The 12,313-nt window shown below is 44.7% G+C and overlaps 1 protein-coding gene across 1 annotated transcript in view; it reads right to left on the bottom strand.

The window, feature by feature from the left end:
* Nucleotides 1–11,954, bottom strand: part of ADAMTS20 (ADAM metallopeptidase with thrombospondin type 1 motif 20) — a 98,739-nt gene extending 86,785 nt beyond the window's left edge. The window contains exons 1-2 of the mRNA XM_056846499.1: nucleotides 11,915–11,954; nucleotides 948–1,288 (exon numbers count right to left, since the gene is read on the bottom strand). Of these exons, the coding sequence (XP_056702477.1) occupies nucleotides 948–1,288; nucleotides 11,915–11,954 (381 nt within the window). The remainder of the gene's footprint in view (nucleotides 1–947; nucleotides 1,289–11,914) is intronic.
* Between the last annotated feature and the right edge of the window lie 359 nt (nucleotides 11,955–12,313).

The following is a 12,313-nucleotide window of genomic DNA, read 5'->3' on the forward strand; positions in this document are numbered from 1 at the left end:
TGGCAAACCACTTCTGTTAGTCTCTTGCCATGAAAAACCCCCAAAAAGGGGTCGCCATAAGTCGGCTGCGACTTGACGGCACTTTACACACACACACAGAAGTTATACAAATGCCATATGTAAATCCCCCCAAATAAATCACTTCAACAGGGTTATCACAAATACTAAAAAGTGGAGGCATCTGCCTCTCATAGAAGATGGTAATGCAGAAAGATTTCAGCTCAGCCATCAGCTCTTAGTATCTATTCTTCAGACAAAGGCAGCTCATGAATCTGCAACTCAGAAAGGCTGGAGAAGAAGTGCAATTTGTTACAGCAGCAGAAAGATGAGCAGAATGCTGCTTTCTTTGTGATGGATTTGGGGGAGGGGGTGAAGTCTATATAAGAGCTGGCCTGAGTTCCACCCCCTCCTCTTTTTGACCATTGATGAGGGAGACAGATGCAGGCAACAGGAAGGAGAAGGCAAAGGTTTAGAGGGGTACTCAACACTCCCCTCCTCTCTTTTACTGCACCTCTGGGCACAGGCTTGGGGAAAATCAGGGCACTGGCGAGCTTGTGCCCCTAAGCCCTTTCAGCATCAGCAAAGTAAATGAATACTGTGTGCTTCACACATGGAGGAATTTGGAAGGGGGAGAGGAATCAATGAGGGCTAATGTAATTTTAGCTTGTTCAATGGCAGCCTGCCCAAGCCATCTCTCCCCTTCCCCAGACCATCTCACCCCCCACCCCTATCCTACAGGCTGCAAGGAGCCAGTGGGGAAGTCTCCTTAGGACTCCTCTCCTTAGTATCTTCTTAATTACATGGTTTCCATTAGAAAATGTAGGTTTGCCAACCTCCAGGTGGTGCCTGGAGATCTCCCAGAACTGCAAATGATCTCCAAGGGCAGGGGTTGCCATTCTTCAGGCAAAAAGGACTGCATGGTGACAAATGGTAAATGTAGTGCTTACCAGGCCACCACAGAGGCTGAAGACTGCTCTGTGTGTTGCCTTTGCATCAACATGTCCACGGTAGAAGCAGTGATGCAAATCAGAGGGAAGGTGACTTTCTGTGGCCCCCATGTGCACCTCTGTGTAGTGAGGGGCAATGAAGCTGGTGTCAGCACTCAGATTCAGCTGGAAAACCTGTCCATAGGCTCTGAAGCGATAGTGGGTCCTGAAAGGAATGGACTCAGCCAGCGTACTCCTTTTCCTCCTTTTGAAGTGGTTAGCATGAGGGAAAACCTCTCCAAACTCATTCACTCGCATAGGTGTCACTATTTCATACGATGACAAATGTTTCACCAAAGTCTCTGCAACAGAACAACAAACGGACAGACTTTTAAAATGATAACAACGACCCATAAAAGTGTTTCTTAATTGTTTGCCTACAGTCTGCTAAAGGAGATCAGGCAACCAGGATACCAACTCCCCAGGAAAACTGCTATAACCAATCTGCTGTTTTAATAAGGGCCACACATATACCCTATGTGTTGTTGTCACTGTATCTGAACCTGTAGACTGTCCAGCTCGGAGCATAAGCCTGGACCTATCCTGGCCTTTGAGGGCATACACTCCCTTGCAACCTCCCCTGCTGAAGCCCAACAGGCCAGACAGAGGCGGGGCTGCCACATGTGAGGCAGGGTAGGGCCAACTCAGAAGCTGCCTCCTTAAAAGCTACAGCAGGAACAGCTGCAATGAAGACCTGCTTGGTCATGGCATGGAGGTGGCAGGAATAGGTGAGTACCATGGATGTGGCCAGGATCTCCTTGCCCTCTTGTGGGCTGGGACTCCTCCTGAGGAGGCAGCGCCTCATTTGGGCTAGCATGGCCTTGCAAGGAGAAATAAAAGGAGGTTATTCCAGCAGATCAGGGAGGAAGTAGGCACTCCCCAGGATAGAGGGGAGATGTTGAGGAGGAAGGACCCCAAAGGGGCTGCAACTCCTCCCTCTTATTCTGAGCCCTAGCTGAGCCTCCTCTGCTTCACAATGGGCTTACTGGTTGGATCAGCCACCTGGGGAATATACCTGTGCCCCAATGTTGAGGGTAGTATTTATGTAATTTACAATCATCATATTTTAGTAAAGTTGAATATGTGAACTCTAAAAATGGCTATAACCTGCATCAATCTCTCGCTAAACATAATTTGTCTATTTGATTCCAACAATGAATGGATTCTACTGATCTTCAAAAATTTCTCTTATACTCTCTCTTTTCAATTAAATGCTTCAGAGCTGTTATTCCTATACATCATGTTCCAAACTTTCCTATGACATTCGTGCAGATCTGGGAGAGTTCCCGCCCCTGAACCCCATGAGCTATTAAGTCTTGATGCTGTTAACATTGTTAGAATAAGCATAGTGTGTTTGTTTTGTACTGATGGAGATTGAATCCCTAAAAGGACGACTTGAGTTTTTGTTAACCTGCTTACTTCAAATCTCACTTATATATTTACATATTTTATCCCAGTACACTTGGACCACTGGATAATTCCACCACATATGCAAGAAGATGCCAGTCTTCTCATCTCATCTCCAACATTTAAAAGAATCAGAATGAAATAGTCTGGCAGGAGTATAAGCTACTGCTATTCATTCTGGAAAACTAATAAATTCAAAGTGTGCATCTTCCATTTAATATGTTTACCATGGACAACTGAAACATTTTAAAAAACTTCGAAGTTCATTTTTTAATACTTCCATTTGACATTCCCAACAATACCAATGTGTGTCTTTGTAAGATGCTGTTCCATTTTAAAAACACAGGGAAAAAATTACCCCTCATACGATGAACGAAGTGCAAACGCTGTGGAGCAGTTTGTTTTACCCAATTCTATGGAACTGTAGCATTTATTTTTAAAATAATAAGCCATAGTGCCTTTTAGAGCAATCTGGCGGCAGTTTACTCCCACGTGCTTTTTGGACAGTGAGGCAGAAATTGTTTTGAATGAATTTTGGATTGCTGCCACTGTGGCGTGCACCACTTTCCCGGCTCTAATGCAGGTCTCTGCAGGGCAAACCCCGGCCATTTGTTCAGTCCTTTAAAAGTGTGGAGTAGTAATAAACGTAATAAAACCACTCGCTCTCAAACAGGAGGGACCAGGCCACATTCAAGGCTATGTTATTAGCAAGCAAAGCAGTAATAGCTCTGGGTTGTAAGGATAAAAGTAAATGGACTATAGAAATCTGGCACAACTATCTGTTTGAATTTATACAGTCGGATATCGTCGAGATGATGCGCCAGAAGACTTCATGGGAAGATAAGAGCAGGGAAATCACGAGTAGATGGAAGACCTATTTAGAGTGGATATCAATGGAAGGAAGAAAAGACATTCGGTGGAAGATCCAGACTTTGTGCCCGTGGCTGGGGTTAAGAGACTAAAAATTATAAGGAGAAGGAGTGGGGTTAGGGAGGGGGATGGGTGGGATGGAAGGGAATAAGAATACGTTATACAAACAATGTATGTAGAAAAAGAAATATATATTTGAAACTTGTATAAAAAGAAATAAAAAAAAAACCCACTCGCTCTCCACCAAAGCAGAGCAACCCAACCCGCTGTAAAGAAAAGCGACAGGCGGGATCGTGGCCACGAGCCGCAAAGCGGTGCTCTCGCGCCCCAGATGACCCGGCGCGCCCCGGACGCCGCTCGCTGCAAAAGCGCCAGGCGCGTTTCCCCCCGCACGTGCGAGCCTCGCCCCTGCCCAACCGCGCACGCGCGCTGGTCTCACGCCGCCGCGTCCCTGGAAAGCCGCGGTGGTCATCGGCTGGCGGCTGGCGGCAGCCCCCCCCTCCCCTCGGGAAGCCCCCCTGGCCGCGTCGAGTAGACGCGCCGCGCTCCCCTCCCCTGCGGGGCTCGAGCTTCGGGGCCGCTTCGTGCCCTTTACCTTGCTTGGGGTGCAGTTGGCGTCCCCAGGTCCCCGTGCAGAGAATGGAGAGGAGGAGGAGGCACAGCAGCCGCGCCAACGACGCGAGGCTCCGCATGGCTCCCTCGCCTTCCTCGGGTGGGAAACCTGCTGCCGCCGCCGCCGTGTCCTTAGCCCTCAGCAGCGGCGCCTCAGCAGCTGGGCCGGGCGCGGCGCGCTCGGCTCATTCATGTTCCCCCCGGTCCTCTCCTGCCCTCGCCGCCTCCCTTTCCTTCACGCCCCGGCTCCCCCTGGCCTCGTCGGCTGGGCGCTCGGGCCGGGCCGTGCCGCTTTCCCCAGGGAAGCCCCCCTCCCCTTCCTTCCAGCGCTGCTCTCGACCCCCCGCGTCGCAGGAGAAGCCCCGGGTGCCGGCTTCTCTCTGACTCGGCGGCCACCCCGGGACCCCCGGCATCAAAGCCTCTGCCCGCCCCCTTGAGGCAGGGACCTGGCCACTGATTGGAGGAGACGCGCGCAACCTTCTTCCGCGCAGAGCCCCGGGCGCGCTCGCTCGCTCGCTCGCCGGGCGGCGGCTTCTTAGGGGGGTGGGGGTGGGGGGTTAAATCCCGAAATTGGCCGGGACCGACGCTCGCGCTCTCAGTCGCGTTTGATGCCCCGCCCCATTTCAGCCAGGCCAGATAAAGGACACAAAAGCAATACACGGTCGCCCCCCCCCCAAAAAAAATGTCACGTTTGTTTTTAAAAGGAGAAACTTCTGTTGCTGGAAGTGATGCCCTTTTTAAAATCCTCATGGGGGGGAAATCTTAGATGAGAAACGGTCGTTGTTGGGCTTCTCGCAGAATATATCATTAGATCTTGGGGAAAGATCTGAGCTATTAAGTGAGTACCACTGTTATAGACTAAGTAGTATTAACATACCTTCATGTGGTTATTTTCTTAATAGTTAGTTGATGAAAATTGCTTTGGGTGATTGTCCTGCAAGAAATACTTGGGGAAACGGAAGCTACCGCCAAAATTAAAAAGTGCATTAAAGAGCTTGATTATAACAGCACTACTTTTCGTGCTCGCCGCGTTCGTTCATCTCAGTTTTTCGGAATACCACCACCATGCGGTTTGCCCTCTTATACTTGTTATTTGACCACTCATCTTTCTAGAGCCTTCTGTTTAGCTAGACTGAATTATGGCTATGCAGGGCAGGATTTTGAATATACCATATCCAGAAAGGACCTGTCCTTGCTCTTCTGGCTCTGTTGATTCATTAGCTCATGCCCTCTTGGAATGCCGCTTTTATGAGGAACTTCGATCACGTTCTATCTCTCCCCTTTTAACATATAAATCTAATGCTTCTGTCTCTGACATAATGCCTTTTTTATTAAGTGACAGGGATACCAAGGCTACATTGTCAGTGGCAAGATTTATTTCAGTCTTTATATCCCTCAAACACTAGATTTACGCTGCTCAAGATCACTGGATCAAGGAGCTTCTAAGGGATAACGGAAAGGGAAGTTATGCCCCATTCCCCTCCCTGTTAGATCAGGCCAATCATTCACAAATCAAGGTTTTCCAGAAGACATTTGTGCTGGAGCTACTCTACAAACAAATCCAATAAAAGCTTCCTGCTTATACAGCTGCATACTCCTCTCCTCCCATCTGCCAGGACCTAGAGCACAGAAAATGCACCATCTCCATAAATTGCATAAGGTTTGCTCAGAGCCCACATGGGACCTCCGGGTTTGTTTGTTTGTGTGCCTTCAAATATATGCAGTACACATTCTCTTAAAAAAGGTAAAGGTTCCCTGTGCAAGCACCGGGTCATTTCTGACCCATGGGGTGATGTCACATCCCGACGTTTTCTAGGCAGACTTTGTTTACGGAGTGGTTTGCCAGTGCCTTCCCCAGTCATCTTCCCTTTACCCCCAGCAAGCTGGGTACTCATTTAACCGACCTCGGAAGGATAGAGGGCTGAGTCAACCTAGAGCCGGCTACCTGAAACCAACTGTTGGGATCAAACTCAGGTCGTGAGCAGAGCTTTTGACGGCAGTACTGCAGCTTACTTGTTTTGAAATCTTGAACTATACTTCACATTACGAATGAATGAACAAGCATCTTATAAACTATAGACACTTGCATAGGTACAGAGTCCAGAATCCTAGTCTGTCAATCATCAGGAGTGCTACCCAACTATGCCACTGAGCCTAATGAAATGGCCAAGATTCTAACTTTTTAAAAATCTTTTCTTTGGTTCATTTAATATGATACCAAAGTTTCAAATCAGCCTTCAGCATTTAAGCTATTCCAAAAGTCTAGCCTGTTGTAGTGATTTTAGGATTCATGAGTACGGCCTATCGCATATTTTTAAAAAGACAAAAATGAATCGATGTACATCGATGTTGTTTTCCAAAGAATATAAAATAGATTTACTTAGCATGCAAATTCTTTGTATGCTGGGGACTGTCTATTATAGGCCCTGCTTTCTCTGCCCCCTGGCTGTAGTGGTGAGGCAGGTGACAGAGCCTTTTCAGTGGTGGTACCTTTCCTTTGGAAATCTCCTCCTCCTGGAGGTTTGCCTGGTTCATATTACTGTCCTTGTGGGCACCAGACGAAAATATTTATTTTACTCAGGCTTTTAACTGAAGTGTCCCATCTTTTTTTAGCTGGTTTTATGATCTGTTTTATTAATATTTTGAATCACGCCTTGAACCAAGAGGAAAGGAAGGATACAAATGTTTTAATATATAAACAAATTTTAGCTGCCTGATTTTTATTTTGTTTTTGTTTTTTGCCCCTGCTTGTTTTTATAACTTATTTTATTATTGATCATTCTCATGCTGTTGTTTTTGTGATTTTATTATATTGATTTTTACTTTGTGAGCTGTCTTCAGCAAGGCAGCATATAAAGTTCCATAAATAAATAAATGTATTCCTTGATGTGTTCACTTTTTTAAAAAGTAAAGCTACAGGAGGAAGGAACTTGAAGCAGAGCGGCAACTCTTTGTTCTCCCACTCCACTCCAAAGTTCTCCCTTCTCAGTTGTTTTTCCTCAGCCTCTAGATTTCAGACGGGTGTTAGGGATTGTCCATTGACTGTTTATCAATCCCACTATCTTAGTATATAGTCTTTCTTCTGATTTATTATACACCAGTTTAAAATTGTTCATATGATATCGTTCCATACAAGCCTTTTTTTGTACTTGGACTTCTTGCTTACCATAGGCTATGCAATGCTATGCAATCCTCATGCAAGCAAATTCCAGGCTACGTTCCAGAATATCTAATGCTGGCAAATGATTCCTGCAATCGACTGTCAAGATGGGAACAGCAACCAGAGAATGGTGCTTTGCCCTTTCTTGGAGCTCCTGCAATAATGTTCAGCTGCTATATCAGCCAGTGGGAATTTTCAGCTACAGTGGGAAGGGGACTGAAGTATGGGTCACAGCAAACCTTAGAAAGAGAGGTACATTTGGATTGCATAAAAATTGACGGATATTCCATGCAAATTGGGGAGGGAGGGGTTAAAGGGGCATTCCACTTTTACATAGCCAAAAGGCTTAAGCTTTCCTTCTGCCAAGAAGCAAGTCTTTTTTTCTCTCTCTTTTTTTTTTTACAGTTGTCTTGAGCATTCTGCAGCTGTTACTCTGACAAATATCTCTTGGAAGGAAAGGAATATAGGATCAACATCCTAGTATAACTCCACTAACGTCAGCAGTATGTCTTCAGAGATCAGTGTGGCTCATACAGTTTTGCCTAAGGCCTGTTTCCTTCCCTCACGTTAGCTCATAAGGTTATAGGAGTTGCTATGATGGCTCCACAATGCTATTCCATGAAAGGGATTCTGTAACTAAAGAAACTTACATCTCACACAGTTCATCCAGCTCTATAGGTAGTGTTAGACGATGCAGAAAAATGTGGCTTCTGAGAATTAAGCTGTAAGAGTGGGAAAAACTATGTCCAAACTCTAGGCAAGTAGATATAAATGAAACATTAAGAAACACAGTTCCCCAGTGAAACAAGTTGCCTAATGGAGTGTGTGTAAATCTCCTTTCTATTTTCATGAATATGTTGGGCAAATATCTGGTAATAAACTTCATGCATGTCTCATGGAACTGGGCTAGATGATCCTGATGGTCCTGTTATGGACGGATCACAGATCAGTCGAACAAAGGCAGCTAATAGCAAGCAGTTTTATTCAGGATACATGACTGCAGTTCATGGAGAGAAAGCACAGGGTGCTGTCTCTGAAGTCTGTGATGCAGCACATCTCAATTTATAGTCCCGACGCAGCATGTTCCCTCTCTCCCTCTTTGGCCAATGACAGGCCCCGCAAAGAGGTTACATTCTATTTATCACGATGCTGCACTGCTTTTCTGCCTGAATACAGGATGGCTCCATTTCACTTACATGTAAACTTCACAACTCAAAATGGCGTTGCCTTGTTAAACTTATCTAACATAACATGGTGACGTTTTTACGGCCAATACACATAACTTTCTATGTAATTTCAAAATGTCATTTCTTCCATATCAGTCCCTACCAATGGTATGGCCAGTTCTATTTATTTATTTATTTATTTATTGTCTACCTTTCTCGCTGAGACTCAAGGCAGAGTCCATAATTTAGCAATACCATAGGAACAGTATAAGACATATAATGAACGTAGTAATTATAACATTTCCAACCCTGGCTTCTGTCAGGTTACTCTCTCCTGGCTAGGGTTGCCAACCTCTAGGTACTAGCTGGAGATCTCCTGCTATTACAACTGATCTCCAGCCGATAGAGATCAGTTCATCTGGAGAAAATGGCCGCTTTGGCAATTGGACTCTATAACATTGAAGTCCCTCCCCTCCCCAAACCCTGCCCCCTCAGGCTCCACCCCAAAAACCTCCCACCGATGGCAAAGAGGGACCTGGCAACCCTACTCCTGGCTTGCGCAAGCAGGAGAGAGACACAACCCCTTTGACTCAGAGGATGGGAAGGGCTTGTTTCTGAAATCCTGCTGTAGCCCGCCAGGTATTATTCACCTCCGAGCAATTTATTATTTTCCCTGCAGGCTGTGAAACCATATTGATCCAGGAGTGATGGGATTTTCCCAGCCTGGCTCTATCTGTCATTAATGTCAGTCCTTCCTAAAATAAAACCATTTCCCCTGCTCTCATTTCTAACAGTAATAAGACTGGATTACAAAGTGAAAAAAACAACAATACAATAGAAATGGTATAACATGTGACATAAGAAATGGCAAAAACTGGATTAGAGAAATGAGAAGCAGTTTGCAGCATTGTGGCTCTTCTATGTAATGCAGTGTAACCCTAAGGTGGGTGAACTGAACCATACCTTCAGGGGTCTGGATTGATAAATAAAGCAACTTGCATAAGTAATCTGTGACTTAGCTTGTGTTCTCCAAGTATGATATCCCCGTGCCCTCAGAGAGCACTACAGTGGTGGAGAAAGTGGGTACGGCGGCAGCCATGGAGGTCCAGGTAAGCCCAGAGCGATGGTGGGCCTGGATGACTCAGCAACAATGTGCCCAAGCACAGGAACAACAGTGACTATGGTGGCAGCTGGCTGAACAGATTCTGCAGTCACAGCAACAAACCCATGCTGGTATGTGGAACTGGATATCGCAGATCCTGCAACCCATCAGTCCAGTGGCGGGTCCTGAGCAGGGTCGCCAGGTAACCCCTTGGCAACCAGCAGGGTGGGGTTGGGGGGAAATCACCAGCAGTAAACTTGGGCCGAGGCCTCTGGCATCAGAACATGGCGACATTGTTTCCAGCATGCCCCAGAAGTGATGTCATCATGCTCCAACAACCACAGGGATGCTCTGGTATTTGGGCAAAACTCTACGGTAGAAGCCATTTTTACTGGACTTCAGAACTACCCACATAATACACAACAATGCATGTTCAACAGAATGTCTAGGACTGTGTCTTTGACACTACTTTGTCTAAGTGAATTTCTCTGGTAGATAATTTTGTCAAATGTCTTAATTATAGATTAATGTTGACATATTAATAGAAGTATTTATAGTTTTAATTTTGATGTAAACTATCATGCTCAATCCTAGATGGATGGATGATTTCTCCATATCCTATCTTCCTTTGAAGTGGAAAAACCTAAATATATGAGAAATTCAGTCATGTGCAAGGCAAAGTAGAGACTTTTCTTTGTAGTCATTCTTCTGCCATGGGATACAGGAAATGGAGAGACCTAGAAGACAGCTGACTTCCCATTTTGTGGGATAACAGATAGGATCTTTCTGCAAGGGGCAAGATGAAAACTGGGAGGGTGGAACTGAGCTACTAGTCATCTGGTGTGTTTCAAACATTCTAAATAAAGGATGGAGCATAAAGAAGTTTTAAGAAGAACTTGCACCTGGGAGGATGTAGCATCCGTATGCACAACTGAAGTCTTCATATCTCTTCCACATGAGTTCCTTTCAAATGTTATTAAAGCACAAAAGTTATAATAACATGGCATTTGTACATCTTCTCATGGTATCCAAAGTCATTTTAAGAAACCAAAAGAAGCGTTTTGTCACATGGAATGTTAGAACTGCTACACTTGTGCTTTCATTCCCACCTGTTGATTGCATCTACATGTCTTTTTAAACTTTACTTGGGTTTGATTTCTTGGATTCCAATCTAGTACCAGAGTCCTCCAGATATCAGCTGTCGCTGATATGCACTCAGATATAGATTTGAAAGTAATACTGACTGAGTACATGTCTTACTACTCATATTGTTGGACTGACCCTTCAGCATGCAGTTTCTCTTAATGCATGGTATGATCTCTGTAGGTTCTCAAACTATAAGGTAGGTCCCTTGATTGTAGGAAACAGTCACCCTGTGAGTGGGTAATGCTAACCTCTCATCCGGCATCAGTACTATGCTATAAAGTCTCACTTGGTCTCTATCCTACTGGGCTGGGAGTATCAGGAATGAGCAGGAAAAGGGATGGCTTCTACTAAAAAAAATTTTTTGCCTATCCTTTTTTCTCAATATACAAATTAATGCATAAACAAAGCTGCAGATGAGGGTTTTTGCACTATCTTTATGAACAAATGGTTGGGGTTGGTTCAGCCCCTGAAAAAAGAAGTTTACAACAAGGGCCCACTTTTAAAACCAGTAATCGAGTAGTACTGCTGTTAAGAGACAGTTGGGGAACTACTGTGACAGAAACAAATTGATGTATATGGGTACTAGAGAGGTTGTACGTGCTTTCAGTGCACATGTGATTCCTTTGAAATCTTTTTTGTGTGGATGGGTTCTGAGTAAATGAGCTTTCTAAGCCTGGCACACTGCCAACAGGGATTCTGTGCAATCTTTTATATGCCATATGAGTAAAATATTACAGTTGGAGAAGCATTTTACTCCCACCTCATACATGTACTTATACAATAACCAGGCTGATGGAGTGCTAGGTTCTTTAACTTTAAACAGAACGCTTCGATAAAAGATGAAAATTTCTGAGATTCTCAGCTGAAACACATAGCAGGCATTGTTGAATGTATGGAACAATTTGTCTTTGTATTGCTTAGTGGTGGGCTGTAGGGATATTCCAGCCACAGTAAAAAAATACTATCAAAAACATGGTCATGCACTCTGCTTTTTATCTCAGAACAGAATCTCATACAAATTGCAAAGAAGAAAAGTGACTGTGTGGTAGGTTTCATATTAACCTTTGAAAAGTATCTTCAAAGTACACAAGAGTTATACCCTTACAAACTTGTTTTAATAATGGGCAGTCAAATTCACAATCTTGTTGAGGAGTGTGACCAGCTTCATGAATGGGAAGAGCAGAAAGAAGATGGAGGAGAAAGAGGCACTGGTGGTATTAAATTTTAACTGGACTAAGAACTAAATCATTTAAAGAATAAACATACACAAATATCCCAGACCCCTTAAGGGCCTCTGTTATAGAGATATTGATTTAGCTAGAGTATTTCTTGCAGGACAATCACCCAAAGCAATTTTCATCAACTAACTATTAAGAAAATAACCACATGAAGGTATGTTAATACTACTTAGTCTATAACAGTGGTACTCACTTAATAGCTCACAGGGAGTCAACTTGGCAATTACCATCAACCAAAAGAGCCACCTTTACTGCCATTTCTGGCATGATGCCTACACCTCAGGGAAGCTTGCAGCTTACCTATTCCTCCAGTGGTGGTTATTTCAAGGTGGGAACCAACTGCCAACCAACCACAAACCTCACCAGGCAAGGGCTTGTCCATTTTCCTGAAACATGGGACAGGTGCCTGGAGGAGCTAAGCCAAGCCTGACAACTAGCAGGAAGGCTGTGGGTAGGGACATGGGGGTGGGTTTGATGTAGGCAACATCAGCAACGTTGCAACATCACTCCTGGGTACAACCCAGAAGTGACAAAGGATAGCCCTAGGAATCACTGGAAACTCTATGGTTTCCGAGTTGTATCTTGAGGTGACATAGTCATGTCAGTGACATTGCTGTTTTTTAAAA

This window comes from Euleptes europaea, chromosome 3 (assembly GCF_029931775.1).
Source record: "Euleptes europaea isolate rEulEur1 chromosome 3, rEulEur1.hap1, whole genome shotgun sequence".
NCBI lineage: Eukaryota > Metazoa > Chordata > Lepidosauria > Squamata > Sphaerodactylidae > Euleptes > Euleptes europaea.